General features: G+C 41.8%; 1 protein-coding gene and 1 long non-coding RNA gene across 4 annotated transcripts in view; one reads left to right on the top strand and one right to left on the bottom strand.

The window, feature by feature from the left end:
- The window catches only part of LOC135322716 (uncharacterized), a 60,121-nt gene extending 45,823 nt beyond the window's left edge, over positions 1–14,298 (bottom strand). For all 3 annotated transcript variants that reach the window (XR_010383529.1, XR_010383518.1, XR_010383498.1), the window contains exons 1-2: positions 14,134–14,298; positions 11,003–12,223 (exon numbers count right to left, since the gene is read on the bottom strand). This is a non-coding gene — a long non-coding RNA (uncharacterized LOC135322716). The remainder of the gene's footprint in view (positions 1–11,002; positions 12,224–14,133) is intronic.
- Positions 14,299–14,491: 193 nt separating this feature from the next.
- The window catches only part of HHIP (hedgehog interacting protein), an 86,543-nt gene continuing 82,407 nt past the window's right edge, over positions 14,492–18,627 (top strand). Inside the window, exon 1 of the mRNA XM_031465388.2 lies at positions 14,492–15,372. Within this exon, the coding sequence (XP_031321248.1) occupies positions 15,094–15,372 (279 nt within the window). The 5' untranslated portion in view covers positions 14,492–15,093. The remainder of the gene's footprint in view (positions 15,373–18,627) is intronic.

Genomic DNA, 18,627 nt, shown 5'->3' with positions numbered 1-18,627 from the left:
CGTTCTGTTTATGAGGTAATTTCATGATGTAGACTGTTTTCCATTATTTTATAATTAAGGATCATTTCTGCACACCCTCTGGTCCCATTAGCTCACCCTTCCAATTCCATCGATGGAAAATGTATTAGCAAATTACAACACTGCAGTTGATTCAGGTATTATAAGAAACTGACATATACTAAAGAAAAAAACCTAGCATGGACTATAAAAATAACAGTTTAAGTCACTACCATTCAATAAGGCTATTTGTTTAAATAAATTTGAATTGACAAGACTCAATTTCATGAGACACAACTCCCAGCCATCATGAGACATCTCCATCACTGACTCCTGCTGCAGACACCCAAGGGATCTCCATCCCAGTTCAGTCCCTCTCACTGACACCAACTCCAATCATTGTGCAGAGAGCAAACAGATGTCAGGGATGTTCAACGGTGCATCAACAGAGTCTTGGAGACTCAAGGACACATATGAGATGCAGAGCTGGCTGCACAAAAGGGGCTGGTGATAGTGGCAGGCCATAACCCCAGCAAATGTGGCTGGCACAGTGATTGATGCAGACAGAAGCCCTCTGATTCAGACATGATTCCGTCATTTCATTTATGACTCAGACACGATTAAGGACCAATTGCAGACATTTATTAAAGGCCAAATGTCCATAAGGAAACTCATGTAAATGCCACGTGCTAATTGACACTGCTGCATTTAGGGAATAAAATTTTACTCAGTTGAGCTGCATAAGTAAATATAAAGTGTAAAGTAGAAGCAATAAGGTATAATTAAGACATAGTCTTTAAAAGTTGTTTTATAATTAATTATATCTAGCAAAATAATTATAACGAATTATAAACAAATTAAATATAAATGGAATAGAATTTAAATTAGTTCTTAAATTACAGCTTGACTTCATATAAGTTAACGAATTAAACAATAGTTATTTACATCTGCCTAATAACTTTAAGAGAAAATTCCATGGGAAGGCAGCTTGAAATGGCAACACAACCTGGGCAAACAATATACTTTTGGGGAGCAAATTTATAATCAATATATTTTAAAATATAGCTTTGCTCACCACACACCATTCCCCCCACCAAAAAAAAAGGTCAAAAAAGTTAACTGTGAGGTGATGAATGTGTTAATTAACTTGATTGTTGTTATCATTTCACACTGTACACATATATCAAACTACTACATCGTACACCTTACTACATATAGAATTTTTGTTAATTTTACCTCAATAAAGCTGGAAAAGAATATAACTTTGCTTTCTTCCAAAAATCTTTGCCCCCTTGTCCTGTATCTCTTCCTTGGATTTCCTGCCCTAGAGTCAACACTCTTGGGCATGACCTTGAAATGCTACATTGCCACTGTTGACATGGTCAAAGACTTGGAGTTTTTTTCTTTTCTTTATTTATAAATATTTTCCCCAGTTTTATTGAGATAAAATTGACATACAGCACCATATAAGTTTAAGGTACATGGCATAATAATCTGATTTACATATATTGTGAAATGTTAAGATGCTCTCATTCTTTAAGGGCTTAGGTGTTATTGCTACAAAAATAATTTCTGCCATCTGCCTGTGTATCAGCAGGGTATTAGCTCATCCTTCATTTCCCAGAAGTGTTAAACCAGCATTTTGTAACTTTTCTACCTCGAGAAGATTCTATTTTAGAAAGTTTCAAGTATTTATCAATCAAAAGCAAATAACGACCAGGTAAGCAGGGACCAGATGATAAAGGCTCTTGTGTATCTCTGCTACAGAATTTGGATTATATTAAATTCACTAAGAGTCCACTGAAGAATTTTATGCAGGGAAATCATATGAAATGATTTGTGGTGTACAAAAATCCATTCAGTGGCAGTGCGCATAATGTGGTCGAGTTGGGGGAAAAATTACAGGCATGGCAACCTGAAGAAATTGTTGCAGTAAAGCTGGTAAGAAATACAGGCCCCTAATAAATATCAGCCTTAGGCAATGATCATCAACCACTTGGTGAGAAGGGGGCAGGGGGTGGGAAGGGATAGACTTGGATTTCAAAATGTAGAATAGATAAACAAGATTATACTGTATAGCAAAGGGAAATATATACAAGATCCTGGGGTAGCTCACAGCGAAAAAATGTGACAATGAATATTTGTACGTTCATGTATAACTGAAAAATTGTGCTCTACACTGGAATTTGATACAACATTGTAAAATGACTATAACTCAATAAAAAAAAGTTTAAAAAAAAACCACTTGGTGAGAGGTTACAGGTTTTTTTTTTCTAATGGATGGATCAGTACAATAACACACTAAGCCACTGAAAAATCTTACCATTACAAAAATTGAAACAATTGTACATTTTATGTCCCCTGATACAATGAAATGGAATCCACCTACGGATCATTCTTACAGAAATTCTAATGAAACTTCTAGATTTAACTATGAGTTTGCAGAAAATAACAGAAATAGAGAAACATCTCTAATGACACCAGGAGGGTGCAGTCAGAAAAATTCACAATGAGGGAGATTCTACAGGACCAATGACCTGACTTCTTCAACAAACAAGAGAAGGAAAAACAAAAAGGGAGGAGGAACCCCTACACTAAAGGAGACTCAGTTAAATCATATAAACCAAATACAGTGTGTGGTTCCTGCTTCTTTTCAGATTTGAATCAATCTACTGTAAAAACAACAACAACAACAACAACAACAAAAATATGAGACAACCAAGGAAAATACACACTTACTGGATATATGAATATATTTTAAAGGAATTGTTATTTTATGATGATAAAGATTTTGTGCCTACATATTTAAATATCTTTTCCTTCTAGAAATACACATTGAAGTTTTTTACTGATGAAATGATATAACATCTGGAACGTGTTTTAAAATAATGGAGTGGCAAAATAAGGAGGGGTAGACATGATAAAAACAAAATTAGCCAAATGTTGATAATTGTTGACACTGGGTGCAGGCACATTTTACTATGTTTAAGTTTTTCTATAATAAAAATTAAAAATAATAGAAATAAAAGAAGCAGTAGTTGAGAGAATGGAAAGAAGTGAATACATGTGAGCAATATTTAGGAGACAGCACAGGCAAGACATTATGGCCAATTATATCTGAAATGGGAGTAGAGGTGGCTTCTAAACTTCTATCTTGGTGGTTAGAGGTCCAGAAGCTCTATTCCTCAAGACAGGAGGTACAGGTGGTGGAGGAGCAGATCTGGGAGTGAAGGTGGCAAGTTGGGTTTAGGGTGTGCTGAGTTTGAAACAGCCAGTGGATCTACAGGTACAAATGTCCTATAGGTATTAAGCCAAGAAGAAGGTCAAGGATCCGAATCTGGGGTATAAAAATACGTAACGAGATGTAGAGAGGAAGTGAAGCCCGAGGAGCAATATCCAGATAAGTAAGAGAAAAATCAGTTGAGACTGGAGTTACTGAAACAAGGAAAGACATAGTTTCAGAGAAAGGAATTGGTCAACAGTGTGAATTAAAGAACTAAATGTAACTTGCAGAAATAATAAAACAGTTATAGTAACTAAATAGCAGTGGGTGCCAGGTCAAGAATACGAACTGAACCGTACGCTTGTATATACATTTCCTCTCATTCCTTGGATCCTATTAAAAGAAGAATGTATCAGTTTAAAGGGGAGGGGAAAACACAGAGCAGTGAAGAACAGGAAGGAGCTTATCAATGGATGAACTATTTCAACATGGTTCTAGAAGACGGGAAGCTAGTGGAGGAGTGGAGTTCAAGAAGGCAGATGAGAAAAAGACACAGCCCAGAATAAACATGGAGTGTGGGGCCTGCAGCCAAGGAGGGAGCCCTTCGGCCTCTCAGAGGGGGATGGGGTTACAGCCTCAGGACTCCAGGTGTGATGGGCAGCAGCGAACCTCAGAGGGCTGGAAACAGAAGCATGTGGTCAAAGCCTGCTGCTAATTCCCCATCCTTGTATTCAGAACACACAGCAGCCAGGTGTTACCCTCTAGGCAAAAAAAAAAAAAAAAAAAAGTAGAAGAAGGGTTTTTTGTGTGTTTTCTAAATAAATCGAACACATTGTCTAGCATAAACAGAAGTAACTGTTGCTGTTGGAGCACAAGGAGAAGTACGTTCGGAGAGTCGGGGTTCCCCCAGAGTGGTGGCAGAGGAAGGAAGACAGCCAGCGTCTGGCTTGAGAAGCAGAAAGCGGTGGACAGAGTTGAGAGGGCTTGATACAAGAAGGGAAATGCAAATGTACTTAATGAGGGTCACTTCTTGTCACAAAGGGCAAAATGGAAAAACACCCGAAATAAACTCCTTCCAACTACCTGGTCAGGGTATAGACTAAGCCATAGGTCTAAGGAGGCAGAACATGACCACGAGCTGACAAGACGCAACTGAAGTGAAATGAACTTGGTGACTGTTACAGCCTAAAATTTTAAAGAAATTGAATTGGTTATCAAAAATGTCACCAGAAAAAAAAAAAAAGAAAAAGAAAAAGAATTCTGCTTCTAGCCAAAATGGAGTAAGAGGGACTGGGTTTACCACCCTTCCTGAAACAACTAGACAGCTCCTCTTCTATTATTATGAACATGAGGGCTAAAAACCTGGACAAGGTTTTCAGGCACTATGTATCAACCAAGTAGGCAGAGGCCACTGGTCCCTGAGAGAGGGAAAACAAACAAGGTGAGCCCCATGACTGTCCCAGCTTACTGCCCAGACAGAGTTTCCAGGCTGCGGTGCAGGGACGGGGAATCCAAACAAAACCAGGCACTAACCCTGCACTGAGGAGAGACACATGGAGTCTAGACAGGCCAAGAGCTGGAGTTCAAAAAGCAGAGGACTGGAGAGAAGACAGCTGTACAGAGAAGGAGCTACGGAGATCCACAGGGGATACCCCCTCCAGTTTTCATATTTAGTAGCATGTGCCTGTGGAGAAATTGCCTGAAGGGAAAGAACTGCTTGAAAAGAGCAGATATTCAGAGCTGAGGCAGGTCCAAGAATAGTTCATGTTCCAAACAGCCAGAGGAAAAAACACCATAATTCAAGGAAAATCAGGTAGAGCATTTACAATGATATTACCCCAGTAGTGGAAGAAATTAGCCTTAGATTAAAGATGATTCTGGTTTTACCTAACAAGCGTTAAGAGCAGGCTTGGAAAGATCAAACTGTCACCAAGCCATTTAACCAAACTTCAGAGCAAAGCTCAAGAATACTTATGAGAATGTAATATTAAGCATCCAACAAGATAAAAATCAGGTTTGGAATTTAACAAAAAATTATCAAGCTGACAAAGAAGTAGGATGATATAAGCCATGATAAGGAGAAAAAACCGTGAATAAACACAGTCCCAGAATTAGCACAGATGACAGAAATGCTGGACAAGAACATTAAGACAGTTATTGTAATGAAATTTCATATGTTCAAGTATGTAGAGAAAAGACTCAGCAGGTAAAGTACAGACCTGATTTTTAAAAGAATCAAACTTTTCAAGATGAAAAATGCAATACTTGAAACAGAAAATACCTGAGCTAAAATGATAGCAGATTAGACATTGCAGAATTAAAGATTAGTGAACGTGACAATATAGAAATGAAAATGAAATACAGAGAGAATAAAAACTTAAAGTTGTGGGACATTTTCAAGTTGCCTAACAGATATATATAATTAGACTCCCCAAAGGAGAGGGAGAGAGGATATATTAAAGACATCATGGCTCCAAATTTTCCACATTTGATGAAATCTATAAACCCACAAATCCAAAAATCTCAACACACCCAAGCACAAGAAACATAAAACTATAGAAAGGCATAACAATTACAAAGCTTACACCCACTGATAAAGGGAAAATGTAACAAGCAACCAGAGAAAAATGTACATACATACAAAAAACAAAATAAAAGTGAGAGCAAGTTAAGTTCTCCTTGAAAAAATAGAGTTGATAGCAGAGCAACATCTGTAAAGCACTGGGGGAAGAAACGGTACAACAACCCTGTAAACCTAAATTCTATACCCAGCAAAACTGTCTTTCAAAAACAAAGGTAAAATAAAGACTGTCTGACTCAATCACACTCACACTATTACTACAAGGCTAACAAGAACTGTTAACACATGTGCTTCAGAGGAAAATCATACCAATAAAAATCTAGATCTACACTAAGGAATGGAGAGCACCAAAATGTTAATTATGTGGTAGATATAAGAGATGTTTATTCTTATTTAAAATCTAAAAAATAAGTACCTGTCTAAAGAAAAAAGTAACAATACATACTGAGGTTTTAACATATGGGGAGCATATGTACAAAGGCTGGGAGGGGAAAATAAAAGTATACTGTTAAGGTTTTTATACTATATATGAAATGCTATAATATTAACTGAAGGCACACTATAAGTTAAAAAAATTCAAACTCTAAAGTAAGCATTAAGAAAAAAATTATAGCTAATAAGCCAATAACAGAGAAATTGGAATAAATTAAAATAATCCCAAAGAAGAGCTAAAGAATTAAAAGATAACAAAAAAATAGATGGGACACATAAAAAACAAATAGTACAGAGTTGGATTTTAAACCCAGCTGGATTGGTAATTACATCAAATGTAAAGGGGCTAAACACCTCAATTAAAAGTCATAGGTCACATTGACAAAAATAAACAAAATCCAATTGTATGCTGCCTACAATAAATGCACTTTAAATATGAAGACGGAAATAAATCAAAAGTAAAAGGATGAGAGGAAATCTGTTAACACTGATCAAGAGAAAGAAAGAGTGGTAATATTAATAACAAGTAGATTTTGGAGCAAAGATTATCAAGGATAAAGAAAGACATTTCAGAATGACAAAAGGAGGTAATTCATGAGGACGACATAACAGTCCTAAATGCTTATGCACTCAATTATCAGAGCTTCGGAACATATTTTAAAAGACTGACAGAACTACAAGAAACAGGAAAATCCATAATACATTCAGAGCTGTCAATATTTATTCCTCTCTCAATAGCTGATAGAACAAGTGACAGAAAACCAATAAAGAAAGAAGACCAAACAACACTATCTAACAAATCAACCTACTTGACATTTACAGAACGTCCCACCCAACAGCAGCAAAGTGTACAATCTTCACCATTGTGGACAGAATGTTTACCAATATAGACCATTTTCCTACCCATAAAAGTTCCCCAAATTTTTAAAAGAATCAATTCGTACAGATTAAGCTCTCTGACTACAATGGAATTGAATTAGAATCAACAACAGAAAGGCTTCAACAACAACAACAAAATCCCCAAGTACTGAGACATTTATTACCTACTGGTCAAGAAGAACTCAAAGGGGAAATTAGCATTTTGAACTGAATGCAACTGAGAGCACAACACTGCAAATTTTGTGGGATGTGGCTAAATGCCGTACCACGAGGAAAACGCATATTGCTAAATGCCTACGTTAGAAAAAAAGAGAGGTCCCAAATTAATGACCTCAGGTTCCATCTTAAGAAAGTAGCTAAATCAGAGCAAATTAAACCCAAAGTAAGCAGAAGAGAGTAAACAATAAAGATCAGAGGGGAAATAAACTAAAAAACAAAAACAAAAACAAAAAAAAGATCAGAAAAATAGGAAAAAAATTAATGAAACCAAGAACTGGTTCTTTGATGAAACCAAAAAAATTTGATAAACCTCCAGCCACACTGATCATAAAATAAGACAGAAGACACAAACTGTCAATATTAGGAATGAGTGAGGTGACATTTCTATAGAATCTATAGAATAAAAGGATTAACACATCAATATTATGAACAACTTTATGTCAACAGATGAAATGGACAAATTCCTTGAAAAATATAGGCTATCAGAGTTCACAGCTGCCCCTTCTCCAGAGCACTGTTCTTGGCAGAACAGGACCTGTCTCCCTGAGGGCAACCTGCAAACAGTAACCAACTGATACGTAGGTGAAAAAAAATCAGTCCACTCCACCTCACTCTGCGCCAGGATGGGACCAACTCTGTGGTGCACTTCGTGCTCAAGAGATTCCTTGTGAGATCAGACTGAAGCCAGTCTCCAGCTTACATCCTTAGCCTCATCCTTCCTCAGCTTTGTTCTCCTGCCCTATCCTGCTTCCATCACTCTCCTTTTCCTTCAGTAAAGCACCTGCCCAGGGATCCCTGTCTTGAGCTCTGCTTACTGGCCATCTGACCTAAGACAGCGCAGAAGAGGGAGGCTGGAAGGCAGTGATGAAAAAGGTCCTATTCCTTCCTCCTTCCTCACCATTCCTGTCTGCATCACCCCAGCAGTGCCCCCTTATCTTGTATTATGGACTAAACTCTGTCCCTCTCAAAAGATGTTTAAGTCTTAACCCCCAGTACCTGTGAATGTGGCCTTAACTGAGAATTAGGTGCTGGCAAATGAGTGAGCTAAGATGACGTAGACATTAATCCAACATGACTGATGTCCTCAAAAGAGGGGGAAATACAGACACAGAGACAGACATGCATGGAGGGAAGAAGATGTGACGCCACAGGGAGGACACCAGCTACAAACCAAGGAAAGGAATGCCTGAGGCTCCCAGGACTGAGAGCCCAGAACGGATTCTCCCTAAGGAACCAACACTGCCCACTCTTGGATTTCCGACTTCCAGCCGCCAGATCTGTGAGAGAATGCTCTCTGCTTGCTTTCAGCCACCTAGTTCGTGGTACTTTGCCATGGCAGCCCTAGGAAATTAACCCATCCTGTCAGTGTCAGTCAGTTCGTGCCCAGTTTTCTCCCAGCACACCCACAGTCAACTTCATGTCACCTTCACGGGGGTATCTGCATCAGCTGGGCAACAACCCCTAGGGCTCCTGAGTCAGCTTCTAGGCTTTGGTAACCCCAACTTCCCGTGTTCCTCGATCCCCAGGGATGGGAGCTGCCTACTGCAGTCACTTTTACTTCATTGATCTTTTTTAACTGTTTTCAGTTTCTCAACACCCATTTAACTAAGTCCTTATGTTTAATTTGCTCTGTGGGAACAGGAAATAGCTATTATGTTTAATAATACATTAATAAATGGCATTTCTTTATTTTTGACAAGACCCCTGAGTCATAACCATTTCATTCAGAGGAAAAAGCCAAGGTCCATAACATAGTTTTTAAATCCTATGCAATCCAGGCCCCTGGCTACTTCTCTGCCCTCACTTCTTGTCATTTCCTCTGTCACCCACTCTACTCCAGCTGCACTGGTCTCTTTGCTAATCCTGAAACATACCAAGCATGCTTGCTTTATGGCCTTTGACTTGCTGTTCCCTGTGCTTACAGACATACGCGGGCATGTAGCTCACTGCTTCAACTCTCTGCCCACATATCTACGCCCCAGTCTCTGGAGACAGTTTCCTGACAATGTACAATCACCCCTGGGATCCACAAGGAATTGATTCCAGGACCCCCAGAAGCCACAATCCACAGGTGCTCAAGTCCCTTATACAAAATGGCATAGTATTTGCATATAAGCCATGCACATCCTCCAGGACACTTTAAATCATCCCTAGATTATTTAAAATACTCAATACAATGTAAGTGCTATATAAATAGTTGTGAATACAATGTAAATGCTATGTAAATAGTTGCCAGCACATGGCAAATTTCAGTTTTGCTTTTTGTAACTGAATGGAATTAAAAAAAAATTTTCGATGGCAGCTGGTTGAATCCCCAGACGTGGAACTTGCAGATACGAAGGGATATAAAATGACTATTTCTCTCCAGCACCGCACTCGTTCCTCGCGCCCCTTCTCTCTGTAGCACTCACCCTCTGGCACATTCTGTGGCTACTTGTTGTCTGTCTGCCCCAGTGGAAAGAAGTTTCATGCTCCATGAAAGGAGTTTCATTCACTGCTGTGTCCCCAGTACCCAGAGTGGGATCTGGCACACAGCAGGTACCAACTTTTAAACTAAAGACTGAATAACTCTAGAAAAAACCCCTACCAGCAACCCTACCACTGTTGTCAGCGTACTTGAACGATAACCAGTCTTTAGTTTTTAAAGGCTGTGTATTTATTCTCTGGCTTTCTTGGCTGCCCTTCCTGGGGGGAATCATCCTTTAGTAACAAGGTCTCCTGAAATTCCTTGGTGAAGGTGCACTTTAAGTTGTGTTTTCCCTTCTGTTTAACAATTAAAATTTTTTATAATGCAAGTACTCCCTCCATGTAAACCTTTAAAAAGCATTAAGTGAAATGAGGCTAGACAGCCGCATTCATCGAGAGGCTGGCACCGTATGATGAGGCTGATCGGGACTGTGCTGGGGTGACCAGGAGGAAGGAAATGTAATTCCTGCCTGCACAGAGCTTCCAATCACATAGAATTCCCACGTATGGAAAAAACCTCAGACGGTTATGATCAATGCAAAAATGAAAACAAACCAAGAAAATACGTGCCAGTTAGATGAGAAGCCATGGCTGAAGGGCCATTCGAACTAAAATTCCTAAAAGCTGAAAACCAGGATTTAAAGAAAGAAGCAAAGATCATCAAAGACAAAGTACTCACAAGAGAAAATGACACGTACATGAACATAACTTCATTAGTTACCCAGTCTATAAACTACACTATGAATTTGGCTAGAGCCTCTCCTTTCTTAGTTACCTACTTTATTCTGTGCTTTCCCTTAAATGTATCGTATTCTACTCTGAACTCAAATGCTTCTGGACTTTATCTTTTTTAATTGAAGGATGGTTGATTTATAATGTTTCAGGTATACAACAAAGTGGTTCAGTTATACATCGATACATTCTTTTCCAGATTCATTTCCATTATAGGTTATTACAAGATAATGACTATAGTTCCCTGTGTTACATAGTGGGACCTTGTTGTTTATCTACTTCATATATAGTAGTGTGTATCTGTTAATCCCAAATTCCTAATTTATCCCTCCCCCAACCCCCTTCCCATTTGATAACTGTAAGTTTGCTTTCTATATCTGAGTCTATTTCTGTTTTATAAATAAGTTCATTTGTACCATGTTTTTAGATTCCATAAGTGATACCATGTATTTGTCTTTCTCTATCTGACTTACTTCGCTTAGTATGATAATCTCTAGATCCATCCATGTTGCTGCAGATGGCATTATTTCCTTCCTTTTTCTGAACTTTAAATGGCAGAGAGGCAGCATTTCATAAACTCCTTCGAGCTCACCCTCAGGTCCCAGCTGACATGTCATTTTCACAGGGAGGCTGTTTCCAGTCACCTAATCTGAAATAAATGTGCCTTGTTATTTTCCATCTTAGGATTTCTTTTCATAGCCTTTACTGTAATTTATAATCACAAGTTTATTTGTGACCTTATCATTTGTCTTCCTTACTAGATTAGTAACTACCTACAGGCAGGGTGTTTGTATTATTTTTCATTACTGTATACATTAGCACAGTGCCTGGCACTTAATATGTATTTGTTGAAATGGAATTAAATAGTAAATACTCCTGTGAAGTCCAGAAATCCATATATAAAACTGATTCCCATACCCAAAGTAGTTTAAAATAAAACTTACCAAATTTAAGTCATGCTAACTTCTGATACATAGACATAACTGTGCATACATACATATGTAAATACACATATACATAATTCCTATCTATGATCATATTCTGAGCTTTACCTATGAAATCAATTTCAATTTGGGTCAGTTATTTCATCTTTTGCAAGAAACGTCATTTGTTCATAAAAATCTTGAATCCATCGGAGGCAAAGAATATAATCCAGGTAGGACTGCGATATGGGAGTGGGATGGTCAGACTTGCCACTAGCCCAACCAGGGTGCACTGGTGCAAATTAGAAAAAGAAGCCACATCGTCTGGGCAGACACGGCCATGCACCAATCAACTGGGCTTGGTGAGTGGATCATGAGCAGGATTTCAACTCCCATTTGCTGCCTCAGCCAGTGCCTTGCATGGGTACAACCTGCATGGAGGTGGAGGTGCTAGGGGGACCGATCAGTGCGGTGATCTGGCCACCCCTGTACAACTCCATTCCTTGCTTAAAAAAATAAAGCTGGATTTAATTTGTCTGCATGAGTTTGGTCGGGTAGGGTCTCTTCTTCTCACCACTTCTGATGATTTAGCTGAAGAGGGCGATCTCTCTGATGGAAGAAGATCATTTTTCACATTCAAGTGCTGCAGATGGCTGTGTAAACTCCAAGAGGGCTTTCGTGGTTTAATTTTAGGAAATAGCCCAAAGTTGATTCTTGATTCCTAAAAAACTATGCTGTCAATCTGGCTGTAGATGAGCTTTGCAATTCGCTCTGCAAAAAACGAATCAGAAGTTAGTTCACTAGTATAACACTGCTTAGTGACTATTTGGAAATTACATCAGTGGCACTGAAACTAAATGCAGCTAATTCATCAGTGACCCAGTTGACTATCACAACTAACGCAGAAAGAACAAGTTTGTATCATTTCAGTAATCTTTTATAAACTCTCTACATCTACTTAGGCTCACAGGTCATAACATCTGCATATTTTTTTAAAACCAAAATTAACTTACTTTTAAGTGTTCTTAGTCTTTAAGTACAAACCATGAGGAAGGCCTGTTCCCGTTCCAAAACTACAAAGATGAACTCATCACTTGGAGAGGGAGCATAAACCATTGAAATATAATTTTTAAAGGATTTTTATTTTGGAAAAACAACCTAAAACTGGTATTTAGGAATACAGCCTTGGAGAGTGGAAAGCTAGGTTGGGTCTCCGGTTTTTAAACCACCTAATTAGATGAGATTGTGCAAGTGATTTAATCTTGATGGGGTTCCCTTCCAGATTTGTTTATTAAAGGAGAGTTTAAAGTCTTAAAGTCTTTATAGCTCTATGATTTATTTTACATTAAAAGTCTTCAAAGCAGGAAGAATGTCAGATAAAGCAGTCTGTGGGATCAGAAGTGGCATTTGCAATCACAAGCATACAGAAGTCTTGTGTATACAAGAGGCCCTGGAAGAAACGTTAAGTACGTCATCGGGACCCTACGCTGAGCTCAGGACTGGACGAAACATCCCAGCAGATTCTTTTCAGTTATTCCAATCTGTCACCTCTTTTGGGAAAAAAAACCTAGCTCCACTAGTAAATCCGGGCCCAGGAAGTGAAAGCCAGTCGACTACTTTAAAAATAATTAGTTCAATCAGCTATCCACCTCCACCGTCACCAGCTTTCACATTAGCTTGGAGAAATCTGTGTCCAGAGAAGCGGAGCAAATCCAAATATGGTGAACGTTCTTCCGCTGCCAAAATGAGAAAACTGCCTTATCTCGTCCTCAAAACCCATCTACCAGAAAGTCAGCTCCCCTGTTAAATATTCAAGTGGGCAGAAAGCACATTTGGTGATGCAACTCCGTGGAGACTCCTCCTGATACCAACTTGAGGGGATCCAGTCAACGTCAAGCTACCACACTTGATAATGCACTAATTGCTTTAGAAACTCTTTACGCAGACTTGGTCTAGCGGGCGAGGGGGGGCGAGTTAATTTATTTAGATACATGGGATACGAAGCACCTCCTCCTTCTTGACGCCCGCAAACCTACTACTACTAATCCTTCTTCCAGAGTTGACGCCTCTTAAGTCTCCTCAGGATTTTTTTTTTCCATTTAAAACGAACCATATTCCCAGGCTAGCTCCCTCCCTGCTACTCCACCTGGGGCAGGGGAACCTGCGTCCCTGAGTTCCGGGGGAGGCGCCAGCCGGACCGGCTGAGTTCCAGGGCACAGGTAGGGCCCTCGAAAGGGGCGTTCGGGGCCACCTGGCCCAGGACCTGGGCGGGGGCAGTCCCTCCAGGGGACTGACTCGGCCCGGACACCCCACCCCACGCACACGTGCCGCTTCAGGCGCGCGCAGACCTGAGGCACGGATGGGTACGTCTTCTCAGCACAGTCTTCCAATCATCTCAACATACTCAGCGGCTTGCAGCTTCTGGGCTGTCCCGCTCCGCCTCAAAAAACAGACCCCCCAGGAAGATTTTTACCGGCTAGAGCTTCACATTGGCAATCACCAGGGGACAGGGGGGTCCGTGTGGGCCACGGGAGGAAAAGGGGCCGGAAAGCTCCCTCCCGCCAACTCCAGCCCACTGGGTTCATCCTCCCTCCCGGGCGAGGGGCGGGCCGAAGCCGGGGTAGGGGAGGCCCTGGAAGGGTCCCCTCCCTTCTCACCTCCCGCAGTCCTCTCTTACTCACTTGCTCTCGGAGCCTCAGCTCGGCAGCCTAACGCCCGGGGTCGCGCGGAGGGGCTACTGGAGCAGAGAGGAGCCGGCGGGGAGCCTCCGGGCCGCGCCCCAGTCCCAGGCGGACCGACGGGCGACCAGGGCCATGCACGCCCCCACCCGGGCGGCGTGGCGCGGCGAGGCGGGCGCGCCGTGCTCCGCGCCCTCGAGGCTGGCTCCGAGGGCTCCGCTGGACCCTCCCCCTCCGCCCGCTGCCGCGGCCCACGGCCCCTCCCCGCCGCACCCCGGAGGCCGCCGGGGCCGGGGGACGCGCTCGCGCCGGGGCCGCCCCTCCCCTCCCCCCACCCTGGGCGGGGGCGCGCGAGAAGCGGTGACGTCAAGGGGCGCGCGGTGGCAGCACCTCCCCGCGCGCTAGTTAAAAAGAAGAAGAAAAGAGGGAACGAAACATGAGAGGCTGTGTGAGAAGCTGCAGCCGCCGGCAGAGGAGACCTCAGCATCATCTAGAGCCCAGCGCTGGCCCTGCCTCCGCCTGCCCCGCCGCCGCCGCCGCCGCCGTTTCTGTTCCTGCTACTGTCTCACCTAAACAACTCCCGTTACACGGACAAGTGAACCTCTGTGGCCGTCTTCTCCTCCTCTTCTTCCTCCTCCTCTTCCAACTTCTCCTCCTCCTCCCACTTCCCAGCCGCAGCAGAAAGCCCCCCACCCAACTGACACTGGCACCACTGCAAACGGTGTCAACTGCACAACTTTATCTCGCTCCTCGGGCTCCCCTAAGGCATCGGGCCCATCGCTTCGTCTTATTTTTTGCAAAGTTGCATCGCTCTACATCTTTTCGCACCCGCCACCTCTCTCTGCCTCTCGAGTGTCCTGCCGCCCTGCAGCCTCCTCCTGGAGCTGCGCCCTAGTGCCCCTGCTGGGCAGTGGCGTTCCCCTCCGTCCTCCCGCGCCCAGCCCCTGCCGCGCGGGGCAGACGATGCTGAAGATGCTCTCCTTTAAGCTGCTGCTGCTGGCCGTGGCTCTGGGCTTCTTTGAAGGAGATGCTAAGTTTGGGGAAAGAAGCGAAGGGAGCGGAGCGAGGAGGAGAAGGTGCCTGAATGGGACCCCCCCGAAGCGCCTGAAAAGGAGAGATAGGCGGATGATGTCCCAGCTGGAGCTGCTGAGTGGGGGAGAGATGCCGTGCGGTGGCTTCTACCCTCGGCTGTCCTGCTGCCTGCGGAGTGACAGCCCGGGGCTGGGGCGCCTGGATAACAAGGTAGGCACGCACCCGCCTCACAGCTGCGAGACTGGCATACTGGCGGGTGGAGTTCCCAGTGGCTCCGGCAATACTGGTGGTTGGAAGAGGGGCGACACTTGTTTTGGGAGTTCTTTTTGATAACTTTTCTAAAGCGTTGGCGTGATGCGTTTGTGTGTTCCTCTGGGGTGCGCAGATACCTCTCCCGCCCCCAAGAGTCCGCGGTTGGGATGCTGTGCAAAACTGCCTGTCTCAGAAAAGAGAAGCTTCTGTGGTACCTGCATTCTGGGCTGGGTAAATATTTTAAAAGAATCGCGATTAACAGTGTGTTTTGGATCAAATCGGGCATTGGCTGCGGTGAAACTGTTAATTAAGGTGGCTGTGGTTTCCGGTTTATTTTTCTAGGGTAAAAAGATTTGTGCAGTTTTCTCCACGTGCTCGGTTAGGGAGAGGAGTGAATCTTAAAGGATGTTGAAGCATGGTTGGTTTATGATCCCCAGCCCCGTCAGAGGGGGGTGTCTTGCATTACAATAGTTAAACAGCGACAAGGAACTTCTGGTACTCCAGTTAAGAACCCAAAAGTGGGCGAAAGATTTTGCTGGGGGCGTATTTATCACATAAAACCGGGGCGATTCTCCGTCTGTTTGTCATGTTTTGTAACATTATAAATTCTGTCTTTCAGTGGTAGTTGTCTAGGAAAATCTTCTCCAGAAAACTTGTTTTAGGGGTAATGGCATTTACATTTTCCCCGGTGTTAGTAAGTTTAAGCAAATATGAAAACAGTGTTGGTCGAATGTAAAGACGTGCTTATATTTGAGTTTGCAACATCTTTCTTGCCCTGGGATGCAGTAATGTGTGCTCTCTACTGTACTCCAAGGAATCACGTCATTAATAATCCCTGCGGGTGAAATAAACAATCAGGTGTCTTTGCTCCCCCTCCCTTTCCCCATTTTAGGTTTAATTAAGAATTCCTCTGTTACAACCCTGCAGTTGTCAAGGTCTGAGAGACTCTTGGAAAACTTGTGCTTCAGTCTTCCTGACCCAGGCATTAAAAAAAAAATACCCTGGCTGAATCTAATTTTTATGCTCAGTTCACGGTAGATTTCACTCTATTCTCATGTAAACAGCTCCTACGAATCAACATATGTGTCTGGGTGGTATCTCTCACTTTGTTTTGTAACAAAAAGCCATATTGCATCATTTAATTTGCTCAAGTCATGCAAATAGGAAAAAATCAATAGGACAAAAAGGGGTCGACTTATCCTCCTCCCCACTAAACTGCTGCCCACACACAGAGTCCTGTTGCTTATGGCAAAAGAATAACAACAACACCATTGTGTTTGTTAGTTGGTTCACTAATGGGTGAAACTAGAGAACATCATTCTCTTTCAGTCCCCAGCTCTGTCCAAATGTTCATGCCTTTTGAGGGAGCATTTGTCCAACTCCTTCTATTCCCAGATGAGTGAGAACTGTCTTGCTGCAGGTTTTCAGCTGTAACTCTCTCTTTATTCTTACCATATGCAGCAGTAGTCTGAGATTCAGGGAACAGATATTCCAGCATTTTATTCAAAACATTGTCATGAAGCTCCTGTGTTGTAACTGAATTAAAGTACAAAATCGCTCCATTCACATCAGCTCCAGGGTTCTTGCCAGGAGCCGGACAGAACCAGGGAGTTCAGAGAAAGGTTTAGAAATATTTGCCATTAAGCCTCCCTGAGTGTAATACGCACTCTGAATATTCCGATGATCCGCAGACCCCTGCCACACTGAGCTCTTCAGGCACATAAGGAATGAAAACTTTTTCTTAACTAAAGATAGTGGGGAGCTGGAGGGTGGGGTGGGGCACCAGGACTGAGGGGAATTCTGACCCTTAAGAGAAGTTACATAAAAACATTTTTTTTAAAGAAATTATTCTTTAGGAAGCATTCTGCCACATTAGCCATCCACATTCTTTTCCGTTTTACGTGCTTCCAATCTCCAACAAACCCCTACTCATTTGGAAAATGTGAATTAAATTTGGTACACTAGACCCTACTGGTTCCATCACAAGTGGTTTATAAACCAACAATACTCAAATTGTTCAAATCAGAGATTTGAGATAGTTCTGCATATGTATTCTTGACCTATGTTAGTTCTCAAGTTTTAATAGTTTTTAGAACATGTTATTTTATAATAAACTTCAGTGTTTCCCTTTTTTCCCCTAAGCCTTCCTGGCTTATAATATATGTTAAGGTCTTATTTTGTAATGTACAGGAGAGATGATGGCTATTGAAAGGGCCCTTTTTTGTTTATGAAAAAAAAATTTTTCCCCCAGAAAGATTTCTGCAAGTTTTCAAGAAACTACAGGAATAGCTTTTTCCTAAGGGAAGAAACTTCATAAACAAATAGATAGTAGAAAACTAGGTAAGAATATTGATTATGCTTAGCTGTGCAATTAAATCCAGTTTCCATCCTAACCCATTTTCTTTAATGTAATGAACCTTTGAATGTAATTGAATTGAATTCTTTAGCCATGGTATTATTCTTTTATATTTTAATTTCTTTGTATAATTGAATAGTTTTATGTACAATAATGAGATGGTTCACTACTGTTACAAATAAGTCTTGCCAAAAATTTAGGAAGTTACACTGTCTCAGCAAGACTTTTGCAGCCCCTAAATACAAGATGCTAAAAGGATCTAATTCCCATTAGCCAAATTGAATCTGCAACCCACTGAAATACCCCCATTTCTAAAACTTAACTTGGAGCCACAGAGGCATAGAAGCTCTCTCTACCTTGGGTGGTTTCACAGCCAAAGCTGTCAAGGAATGGGTGAAAAGTAATTGTTTTCAAGTGTGCCCTTTTACAATCATTTGTTTGCTCTGGCTCTTTCCGGGACAAAGGCTATTGTTGAACACATCCAACTAAACAAATAACTCATCCTGGGGTCCCTTTAACAGCTGCCTTAGTACAATGATCTATTTACATATTAGCCTAAAATTGAAACTGAACTCTTTAATGACATAATCCAGCCCTATAGTCCAGGGACGCATGTGTTCCACCCAACAGCTGAACAACCTTGTAGGCATATGATTTTTAGAAATAACTTTTTGTGTACCAAGGGATCTCGAGGCGTCATCTTAATACACTGCCATGTATTTTCTCCTTTTGTCCCCTCTTCAAACCCATGTGGGTGCCTTTTTGTCCTCTTTGTTTAGTGACTTGATAAAGAAAGAGAAATACAGAAGGTCTCTGTCACCTATTTTACTATTTGCTGATAAGCTATAGTTGTAGGC

The sequence above is a fragment of the Camelus dromedarius genome, chromosome 1 (assembly GCF_036321535.1).
Source record: "Camelus dromedarius isolate mCamDro1 chromosome 1, mCamDro1.pat, whole genome shotgun sequence".
NCBI classification, from domain to species: Eukaryota; Metazoa; Chordata; class Mammalia; order Artiodactyla; family Camelidae; genus Camelus; species Camelus dromedarius.
This window is presented reverse-complemented; position numbering and strand designations above follow the sequence as displayed.